The following is a 12,092-nucleotide window of genomic DNA, read 5'->3' as shown; positions in this document are numbered from 1 at the left end:
ACTAGTCAGCCTCAGTGTGCTGAAAAGGATCTGGGGCCAGGGTCACCGGGCCATATATGGACATATAAGTAATTTTGTGAAAAAAAGGAAATCAAATTTCTGATATGCTTTTGAGAAATATTACAAATAAGTCTCCTGAAATTATGGTTCCTTTATTCAAGGCTTTAGTAATTGAATACGGGAACTCGGTATCAGTGGTTCCCCGTCACTTAAAAAAGCGCAAAAATATAATTGAAGGCGTTCAACGCAGATCTACTAAGTGTATAACTGCTACTGGAGACCATATAGTTATGAGGAGCGCCTAGCTCTATTTAAACTGCCCAGTCTACAATTTAGGCGACTAAGAGGCGGTGATTTCATTCAGTGAAGTATTTAAGATCATGCACAATATTTATCAGTGACTCCCCGCACTACCTCTTCCCTGTTCACCTTGGCTAAATTTGATAAGACTCGAGGGCACAACTTCAAACTTAACAAGACAAACCTTGTCACTAACCAGTTCCACAATTTTTTTTTTATTTTTATTTTTTTTACTAACTGTATCAGTCACTTAACTCACTCAGTACGGCCAGTCCTCTCTTCTCCTCTACACAGACCCCTCGGATGTCCAGTGGGTGTCTGAATAACCCAACCTTTAGCTTCCGTAGTCAGAATTGTGGTATTTTTTTTGTCAGCATTCACGTCTTCAGTATATAAGAGCCTTCCGCTTGCAGTATTTTGATGATGGTAATTGGGGTAAACGCTGTTAACGTCGTCTCTTTCGCCGTTCGTATGGAGAGAGTTAATCTGTGGAATAACCTTTCCGGCTCTGACACCATCAATGCATCATCAGTAAACGCCTTCAAAAGCCAAACTGACAAAACTTTTAGGGACCATGTATTTTCCATCGATTTAAATATTTATTGAGTCAGAAATAAATGTAGTACACACTGTGCCTGATTAACCATGGAACAGTTCACTATATTGTGATCCAAAAGCACATTAATGGGCATAATTACGAGGGCAAAAGGGTTCTAGCCAATAGCCGAATATTTCTGTGATTCTGTGATGTCTCTGCAAATGGTTTTCATGTTCATCATGCAGTGTTGTCAGTCCATCGTTGTTGTTTTTTGTTGTTGTTGTTGTTGTTGTCCCTCCCCTTCCACCTCCCTATCTCGACAGTTCCTTCGAGGATTGTTTTTTGCAAGGCCACTGATTTTGTTACATTCCTAAACGGGAACACAAAAAGCCTAATACCGGTACATAAAGTTCCTGTTTAGAGCTTGTATTTTCTTTTTGGTCGTTCCTTTCACGGTGATAGTTTTTTGCTCACCTGAACATTACCGCCGTCTGCTGCGAAAGCAAAACTGTTCCTCAGCGAGAGGTTACTTACATGATAGTACTCAAGTTTCTTCATTAAATGGGATGATACGCAGAATGACAAGTAAAGGATCAGACATCGCCCGTCAGCTTCGAGCTGTTAATGACAGAATAAGTGCTGCTGCACAGAGACGACCAAAGGTGGGAGTGAGGGCATTGTAGCCAACTCAGATTGGTCAAGTTGTTGCTATGATTGTATAACATTATCGTGACATGAGGCCGTGAGAGGCATCTTAAGTCAAGATAAATATTATTATGATTTTTTTTTTATGTGCTTCTCTCATTCCCAAATGAATAATTCTCCATGTTAAAATTTGAACATCGCATTGACATTTAGGTTGATTTGATGCATTTCCCCTCCTTACAAAGTAAAGGTTTAAAACTAATAGTAAATTAAATAAGTGGTCATTCATACGTCTCGAGGGGAAATTAAGGAGAAAGAATTTATTCCCTACTACTTTCATTCACATTTGAATAGAGGAATTTGTGTGTGGTTATGTGTGGCCCTGTGTGTGTGTGTGTGTGTGTGTGTGTGTGTGTGTGTGTTCGACTTAATGAAGTCACAGTCAAAAGTGCTTTTTTTTCCATCCCAGGTTGGCATAGTTTTCTTTATATCAAAATTATATGAAACAAGAAGTGACCTGAAACCAATACATGTACAACCAAAAGTTAAGGAATTAAGAAAAATAAGAATGATAATTTTCAGAAAATATCTTAACAATGTAGTAACCTTGTTTCAAATTACCAACAGCGACAAAAAAGGCCCAAAGTAAAAAATATTTTTGTCTTGTTGAAATAGGCGTATCATCTCACATTCTCCATCTCTTCACAGAATCACAGAGAGAAATTGGAAAGAGTATAAAATCCCCACCAGTCTTATAAAACGCAGGTGAGAGTTGTAGTTGTGCACTGGTGTATTGAAACATTGTAATCTGGATGGCAGTTGGCCAAATCAAACCCAAATATATTATCAAAGAGCAAAGAAAACATGGTCAAAGAGATGCAGTTGAATTGAAGAAGCGAAAATGAAGAAAAAGGAGAAAAAACATTCCTGTCCTTGCTTGGTCTTTCAGGACAGACAATTGTTTTGCTTTATTTAGTTTTTTTAAATTATTTTTTATTTTTATTTTTTATACTTGGGATGGCCAGTTTTTCCCTCTTTTTTCCCCCACAGAGACCATATCTGATATCAACTGGCTGTCTGAATGGTTCAGCCTACAGCTTTTGTTGTTACAAATGCGGTATTCTTTATCTTCATCCACAACTGCTGTATTAAAACCTCTAATTCTGTTTCTGACTTTAATGACATCATTCAGTAGTGGTTTAAAGCAATCGCCATCGCCTGTTTTGTTTTTTGTTCTGAGAGAGTTAAAAATAGACAATTATAGGCCAAAAAAGAACATATCTCAAACTTACTCAAAATAACAGTACTTAAAAGATAAGGGATATGTGGTATTACTTTTGTCTTTGTTCAGCAAGCACTGAGTCAAGCTCTACAAAATGTTAGGATCTGGCAATATAGGGGAGGAGTAACGGTTTAACTTGGATTTTTTTGATTTTTCAGAAAAACGCAGTTTTTATGAGTGTGTGTGTGTGCGTGTGTGTTCACACATGTGCACATATGTGTGTGTGTGTGTGTGTGTGTTTGTGTGTGTGTGTGTGTGTGTGTGTGTAATTAAACTATACTAGGCTTGCAATTAAGAGACAGTACCTATTCATAACAAAATTACTGTATTTATGGAGTTTGGCTGTGTGCAGCATTTAAAGGGACCAGGGCCACGACTTGTGGCAGTGTCCAAGACAAAGCCAGTGGAAATGATCTTGGAAGCCTACGCTTGCGGGCAACGTAACTTTGGGGAAAACTATGTCAGTCTGTTGACTGCTTGTTTTTTGTTCTGTAATTCTGTGTGTGTGTGTGTGTGTGTGTGTGTGCGTGCGTGCTCATGAATGCATAGGCATGTGCATGTGTGTGTGCATGTGCACACACATGTACTGTTGTGTGTGCATGTATGTATGTGTGTCTGTATGTGTGTCTGTGTGTGTGTGTGTGTGGACATTCATGTTATTATGAACTGCACTCCATCATGTCAATGTTTTATTATAAACCTAAGACGTGCCAGTTCCTCTTTGACAACAAAAGTACAATTTTACTACATGCATGCTCAGAGGCATATGCTCACACATACAATGCAAACACATTTGTATGCATGGACACAGGCACACACACACATGCATGCACACACACATTCATGAGCATACACACAAACACACACACACACATGCATGCATGCACATACACACATGTAAACACACACACACACACACACACACACACACACACACAATCAATGTTGGCTTCAGTGCTGAAAAATTCATATGTTCATACACATGTGTATACATATATACATACAATGATATATGCACATTCACATCATCTGCATGCAGATATATGGAATGTCTTTTTGCAGGAGCATGCACATAGATATCGATGTGCAGAAAACATGTGGATTCCTATGGCAGCAATATGTCATTGCAAAAAAAGAAGAAATAGAAGGAGAAGCAATAATCATGAGTGGGTTATCAGAGAGCAAAGCAAGCCTAGGAATGTCAAATGTAAATTATTATCTATTTTCATGGCTTTGTTTTCTCAGACAGATGGCATTTTCACATCACATTGTAGATACAAGATTTCCAGCCTCAACCTTTTTCTTTCTTTTTTTTCTTTTTTAACCTTCCCTTGTGCATTAAAAAACAACAACCCAAACACCTGCAGAGTAGAAATATAGTGGCTGTGTGTGTGTGTGTGTGTGTGTGTGTGTGTGTGTGTGTGTGAGAGAGAGAGAGAGAGAGAGAGAGAGAAATATTTGAGAAATAATTGGCTATCTTGTGATGTTGCAAAGCAAATAAGCCAACCAAGATCCCATGGAATGAAAATCCGTTGTCATAGTTTTAATGTGCAATGGTGTTTCCTCCATGACATAATGAATCATATGCACTCTACAGTCCCAAGTAATAGAACTGTGGAATGGAATCCTGACACAATACCTTCTAAGTTTTATTCAGCTGTTATGCCCATCAAATTCATTTAGCTTCTGCTGTTTTGAAAAAAAGACAAGATACATATATCTTGCCAACCGGTGTTGCTTGGTGCTTCCCATTAGCTAGCTCACAGGTAAATGAAAAGGTGCAGAGAAACAATTTCTCAAAAAAAACAACCCCAAAACAACAAAAAACACCTCCCTAAAAAGGAAGACCCCAGTCTGTATACATGTGTTATGATTGAAACAGTTTCCAAAACCTTTGTGCTCACCATTCACTGATTCAGTTTTTGTTTTCAGGTTCAGGAACTGGTGGACAAGGGCAGTAACCAAGAGGTGAGGTAGCATGAGGGTACATTGAGTGCAGGCACTTTATTATCTCAGTTTGAGAAATTAAGAGCATATGATCATATGTATAACTTATAAGAAATGTGTGTCTGTGTGTGTCTGTGTCTGTTAGATAGATATCATCACCAAGTCAATGTACACATATTTGTGTCAGTATTCACTTTAAGAAAATATTTTTGTGAGTTGATGACTTCAGTTTTCTTTTTTTTTTCTTTCTTTTTTTGATTTTTTTAAATATTATAAATGGTTAGAGTACATTTTACAATAGAAAAGTAGCTCACTGATACCTGTCTTATCTCGTAATAAAAACCCCCATAATATCTTGATTTCTTGCTTACACACACATGTACATACGTATCAGTGCGCTCACTCTCTCTCTCTCTCTCTCTCTCTCTCTCTCTCTCTCTCTCTCACACACACACACACACAGATATCTTTGTAATCACATCACGTCACACACACACACACACACACACGTGCGTATAACACAAGTAACACACACACACACACACACACACACACACACACACACACACATTTGTTACTGAATGAGTTCTGTTACTCAGTGGCTGAAGTAAAGAAAGTGTTATAGAAAATGGTGTTATGTGTATTCTGAATCAGATTCTGCAGAAGTGTGGAGATGTGAAGTGGCATTTCATTGGTAACCTGCAGAGAAACAAGGTCAATAAAGTTACAGGTTAGTTAATTGTGTATTATTAATACTGATTTTATTTTAGAAACTGTGTATAAAGTGTTGGTTTTTTTTTCTTTTTTAAACAAAGCTATTGTCAGTTTTACATGAAAATGTCAAGCATACAATTTAAAATGTAAACATCAGTTGTGCTTTTTTTTCAGAAAAGATCATATACCTTTACATGTACACAAAGTTTGTGTGTGTGTGTGTGTGTGTGTGTGTGTGTGTGTGTGAGAGAGAGAGGGAGAGGGAGGGCAAGAGAGAGTTACAATGAACACAACAAAAAGCTCTAGAATTTGCAATGTATTTTAAAAATGTTCGGATGACTGTAGTGTGGTCATATGTTTTTGCATATACACAGAAATGCACATCCTTTGACAAAGTTTTAAAAGAAATTTTGAGTTTGTTGGTTATAGGCATATACACAAGCATGTCCTTTGACAAAGTAGCAATATCTTTACATTTTTCTTGATGATGAGAACATAATCCAAACATTATTTCTCATACCTGTGATGGTTGTTGATGTTAACACTATGGTCAAAATAATTGATATGGTTACTGCTATGTCATCATTTACAATCATTGCTTACTGCCAGCTGCCTTTGCGGAAAAGAACATCTCTTCCATATCACACATGCCCACAACTTTTGCTGGTGGAAGACTGCCTTCACAGAGTTTACACTTTGCACCACAAGGTGTTAATTTATCATACTGGAATCTGTCCTACATGAATGCTTAGGCATTTTCCCAAGAGAAAGCAGCCATGATCTGGAGTTTGTTTCATTTAGTGTTTCCTGAACATAATGTTCTGTCTTCGTGGAATGTAATTTTCCTTATTTATAATTTACTTAATATTGTCAAAGGAACCAAAAAGCCAAGTTCCTAAACAGAGTAAGGATCCAAAATACTTATATAGAAAATGATTGCGGGAAAAAGAAATGTGAGAGAAGAAAGTCCTGCATGACTTGGAATAAACTGCTTAAAGCTGTCATTGTTCACCCATTGCTTTCCATTACTTTGCAACAAATCAAGCTTGTTGAAAAGAACACGCTGTGAAAATCAAATGTATGCTCCCAAAGTTGTGGATGCTGACACTGTTCACAGTTTGTTCAGACTTCTCCAAGGAAGAGATTACTGTAAGACTGAATTGAAGAAAAATGATTGAATATAGGAAGAGAATTCAATACAACATAGGAGTGTAGAACATAGAAGTAGAAATGACTGAATGAACGATAAAAAATGGGTAATTGAGTGAGCAGAAAAAAATAATTGTGTGTGGCTGAAATAAGTGAGTGAAGGACTAGAAACGAATGAACATGGCATCAGAATGAGCGAATACGAGAGCAGAAACAGGTGAATGTTATGAGCTGCAGCTAGCAAACATAAACAGAAACAGACTTTGCTTTCACCGCTGAAACAAATGGGCACTAGCCTGTTTTGTGGAGCAAGTTTTGCTTTCTTTATCATGGGGAAGTGTATGTGTTCAGGTGTAGCAGGTCTGTATATGGTGGAGACGGTGTACAGTGAAAAACTTGCACAGGCACTGGACAACGCATGGAGCAAGCAGTCCCACGCAGAGCCACTGGCCGTCATGGTGCAGGTCAACACCAGCAATGAGGAAAGTGAGTGGATGGGAGTGGAAGATGCCTTTGGTGGTGAGAAATGGGGTTGACAAAAGGTACACCTTTCAAAGAGGATATTAGATCCCAGGAAAGTGAGTGTGTAAGACTCCATGGGAGATATCCATGGTGGTGAGAAATGCCTGATATCTTAGTACTCAGCTTGCTGATTCTTGAGAGAGCTGACAATTCCTCAAAGAGACAATACATTGCAAGGTCAGCACTCTTTCTCTTACCTTGACTTAGTAGCTTGGGAAAAATTGCCCTTTTCAGTCCGTCAATTGGATTCCCCTGTTCAGATTGAAATGTCTCTAAAAACACACTTCTTTCATTCTGTGTTAGTGTACTTTCTTGAACTTCTGGTGTGTTTTGTGTGTGTGTGTGTGTGTTTAGTGTATACACACTTTCATGTGTCGTGTACTTATGCATCTATGTTTACATTTTATAACTTTTTGTAGTTAGCACCACAAGCTTTCTGCCTGGGAAATATGACCGTTAATATATTATTATGAATTGGGGTTGATATATCACACCTTCTGAAGGGACCTGGCATTGTGACATTGTTACATTTGTTATCTTGTCATTATCATGGAGGTACTGAGTGCAGCAATGTTTTTATCTTGCGTTAGTTGACCCGACATGGCGTTGGTAGCTATAGCTGAAGTATCAGCAGTATGACTGTGACTGTGTTTGTTACTCTTTTTAATATATACATATTTTTTCACACTGATATGGGCTTGTTTTAGATCTGCTTTTGTCCTTTTATGTATAAGATTTGAGCAGATTAGCTTAATTTGTCTGTATTTGGGCTTTTTGTTTTTTCATTTTTTTAATCCTTGCTTTTCACTGGCTCTGAAAGGGAGCCAGAGGCAGTGATAGAAAAAAAGAGAAAATTTGTAAAAGATTATTCATTACCTTTTTATTGATGTGCAGGATATGTGTTTACTAATTATGTGTCTGACACTTTCTGAAAATGTCATTTCAGACAAAAATGGAGTTGATCCATCTGAAGCGGTGTCGCTGTCAAAATACGTGCATCAGGAGTGTCCACATCTGAGACTGGCTGGTCTGATGACCATCGGCTCTGTAGAGAACAGCACATCAGATGGAGTGAATCCTGATTTTCAGGTGTGTACTGCCCTAGTAGTCTCCCCTCTACAGCAAATGGACAGAGTGAATCCGGATTTTCTGGTGTGTGAACTGGTCGTATGGCTTTCTGCAGGAATGCTGTGTAGAATGAACTGTTGCTATCTTCAAAGATAATGGAAAGGACTTGTTACAGATAATTTTGAGTGTTCCAGTATTAAGTTGATTTCTTTTTTTCTTTTTTTTTCATAATCTTTTAAAACAGCTTGTCACTTTTGCTGTATTCACAATGGTTTTGCTGTTGCAGTGTTTATGTGAATGTCGAAAAGCAGTGTCAGAGGCTCTTGGCATGGCAGAACTGGAACTGGAACTGAGCATGGGAATGTCTCAGGATTTTGAACGTGCTGTAAGTATTCCTCCTTAGTGACAGTAGAGGAGATAATTATCTTTTCATTATTTTCAGTGTGTAAGGAGAGTAATATGTTTCTAAGATAGGTGTTGAAAGAAACTGGTTACGCATTGAAGTTCTGTTTCAAGGTGAAGTGAGCTGGCTTTTCAAATTAAGAAACAAAAGCAGAGGAAATAAAAACTTGCTGTTGGTACAAGAATACACTTGTGTATACACACGTATATACATGCACATTAATACAAACACATGCATGCATGCTCACACAGATGTACTATTTTTCACTTTCATTCAAGAGATGAGCGTATTCATGTACATGTGTTTTGATTTTGTGTACGTCGGTAAATGTGGACATCACTTTGAGAGAAATCATCATAAACAGCTTCTTCTTTTTTGTTTGTTTCCTTCAAAAGTTTCAGTTCAACTAAACAACTTTACTGCTCAAGTGTATTTGGAACAGCTGTACAAGAAAAGCAACCATGTTTTATGCTATAGCAGACCCATCAGCAGCCCTGACCGCTGTGTGTATGCTCGTTTCTCAGATTGAAGCAGGCAGTACCAATATCCGGGTGGGCAGCACCATTTTTGGAGCAAGGCAGTACCCAACCAACCAGAATACCTCAGACTCCCATGTGTCCATGGGACCCCTAACAGGACAAGGGGGGGATTCATCAGATCCTGAGGCAGCTAAATGCGCTGTTAGTGACATCCCCACTGACCTCAACAACTTGTCTCTCAATGGTTGAAAGTCTGTATGTAATGATGGACAGTGTGCATTGATGACTGGATGTAGTATAATGATTTTGTAACAAAGCATTGGGCAGTGCTCATTAATTATTGGAAGACTGCCTGCAGGTAAATGGTTCTGTAAAAGAATGATGGGAAATGTGCATTGATTATTGAAAGTCTATGTGTAGTGTAATGATTTAATAACACAATTATGGACAATGCAGCGAGAATAAAACTTGATCTGAAATGTAATGAAAAGGAAGGACTTACAAGTGAAGAATGAAAGACGAAAAGGTGAAAGATGAAAGTGATTTGGAATGTAATGAATCAAACCCAGAAGCACTCCAAGAAACCATGATGTGGAAAGCGTGGAGGGTAGAGAAGGGCCAGAACAATAGAGAGACACATCAATTTCAACATTTTATGTTAAAATGTCAGTGTGCACTATTAGATAACAGAGAAGGAAATGAACAAGAGGGAAGTAGAGTATGGGGTGGGGGATGAGATTAGCCCTGTTTTTGAAGATTTTCAAGCTTTTTTTCTGAATGAATATTTCTGTAATTGCTAATAATGCTGCAGTCAAGAAGAGTAATAACTATGACATAGAAAAGCCAGCAAGTCTATACATTATAAATGAAACTGGGATGGGATTGGTGAGTGTAGGAAACATATCTCCTCTCTCTTACACCTGCAGTCCTTGCCTCAGATTCCCCAAGTAGTAATATAACGGGGTGGAAAAAAAACAACAACAATAAAAAACCAACTTGCATTTGTTTTGCATTGTGGGCAACATGGGTATGTTGTTTTATAAACTACAGATTTCTGCTTAGTATGAAGTGGCAACAAAATCAGTTATAAGATCCTATACCTCTTCAGGATCCTTCATCAGTTTGAAAAATATATGCAGGGTTTTGAACTTTGCCAGACCAAATCAGGACCAGATTCACAGATATGGAGTTTAAGCATGTTCAGAACACAGGCATTTGTTGTACAAGGGAAAACTTTTGATGAGAGAGAGATACACCATGCACATTGCGCATGTAAAAGAAGCCGGGACAAAGAATCTTAACAAAATAAGAGGGCTTATCCAAAAGTCTAGCCAGTTAGGCGGCCATTTCTGAACAGTTATAGTAAATGCTTTTAAATTGTTACGAGTTAGATAGAGCCATGGTGCTGTTAATGTGCACAGACTCAAAATGACGCCATATCCAGTATGATTCTATTTAATTGTAAGACGTCATTGAAAAGTGATTTACTTAATGTTGTAACTGAAAAATGGATCCCAGCTTAGAGCAGCTCAGATACTTTGTCTTTACATGGCTCAGTTTAGGAGATGGTCTGATCAAAATTTATACTGAATTTTTATCAATTTTTTGTTGGACAGTTGTGAATGGAAAGTGTGCGCCATCTTGGACAGTTGGATTAGTTGTTTCAAACAATGAACGACTGACATGAAAGACGAGTAAAATTCGGACATCCAAGTGAGGCTTTGAATGAGTAAACTGTTTAGCTTGTGAAGAAGATAGGCATATTTCAGTTCATGAAATAAGTGCAACTTAAGGGTTTCTCATAAGGCACAGTTCAGTGAAATATGATCTTGAGATGAGGGAAGTGGCTGCCAGATGGATACCCTGTCTTCTGAAAGAGACGTAGAAAAAAATGAGGGTTTAGAGTTCTAAGCAATTGCTTGAAATGGTTAACCAGAGGGACCCAACAACAGTGCGACATTATCACAGCTGACAAAACGGATCACCTTCAATGGCATCCTGAACAAACTGTCAACAAAATGTGGGGGGACAGCAATAATGAAACACTGGTTATACTGATACCTGGTTTTCAAAGCCACAAGAGACTTTTCTCTGTTTTCTTTAATTCCCATGGTTCTGTAGCTGTCGATGTTTTCACTAAAAAGTATACTCTAACTGCTTGATATAATGTACAAGTTTTTTGCCCAAAGCTGTCAGTGTCTGAATATGATAACTTGCAAAAAAAAGTCCTTCTGCAGGACAATGCAAGTGCCCATAAACCAACGTCACTGTAACCTATCTACAAGAGTAATCCATCTAAGTTCTCCCTCACCAACCTCTAATCCTGACTTGACACCATGCAACTTCTGGTTTTCCCTTCTGAAGCCAAACCTGGCTTGCAAGAGCTTTTCAAGAATACTTGAGGAAAAGCACTGAAATCACAGCTATCAAAAAGTGTTTGACTCTTTACTGAGGAGGCAGAAACTACATGTGGGGAGAACAGGAGAGTACTTTGAAGAACTCTGAAAATATCACATTTGTTGGACTTTTTGTTTTGCAAAGGAGGTGACATGGTTTTTGAATCAGTCTGTATATATCTATATCTATCTATCTCTCTGTATGTGTGTGTGTGTGTGTGTGTGTAGTTTAATTAGTGGTACTATAGAAATTAGAATGGAGACTATATTTTTCTTTCAATGTTCTTGCATATTATGTTAGTCAGATCAAGCTACACTGAAAGTTTTCCGAGGTCATGTGATACAAGGAAAAACATGTGGAAGATACATCCTTGCAACTTTCCTTCATGCAATGTTTCATGGCAACGTCAAAGGTGAAAGATGTTGGCAGTCAATTTTTTAGTGAGGGAATAAATAGTGATCTCATATGTAAAGCAAGGGTTGTGAAATTATGTTGAGAAAGAGGACTGCATAAATCTACTCATGTTGTGAAATTATGTTGAGAAAGAGGACTGCATAAGTCTACTCGTATTCCATTTTTGCTCATTGGTTAACCTTCCATATTGATCTTGAACTGATATGACCAAAGTGATATGACCAAAGTGATGCT

General features: G+C 38.0%; 1 protein-coding gene across 1 annotated transcript; it reads left to right on the top strand.

Moving 5' to 3' along the window:
- Nucleotides 1-1,305: 1,305 nt before the first annotated feature.
- Nucleotides 1,306-12,024, top strand: LOC143301295 (pyridoxal phosphate homeostasis protein-like). Its single transcript, XM_076615500.1, has 8 exons — nucleotides 1,306-1,500; nucleotides 3,118-3,225; nucleotides 4,698-4,733; nucleotides 5,367-5,442; nucleotides 6,927-7,061; nucleotides 8,044-8,186; nucleotides 8,452-8,550; nucleotides 9,093-12,024. Exons 1-8 carry the CDS (start codon nucleotides 1,405-1,407, stop codon nucleotides 9,294-9,296), a joined length of 897 nt encoding a protein of 298 aa, XP_076471615.1. The 5' UTR covers nucleotides 1,306-1,404; the 3' UTR covers nucleotides 9,297-12,024.
- The last annotated feature ends 68 nt before the right edge of the window (nucleotides 12,025-12,092 follow it).

This window comes from Babylonia areolata, chromosome 2 (assembly GCF_041734735.1).
Source record: "Babylonia areolata isolate BAREFJ2019XMU chromosome 2, ASM4173473v1, whole genome shotgun sequence".
NCBI lineage: Eukaryota > Metazoa > Mollusca > Gastropoda > Neogastropoda > Buccinidae > Babylonia > Babylonia areolata.
This window is presented reverse-complemented; position numbering and strand designations above follow the sequence as displayed.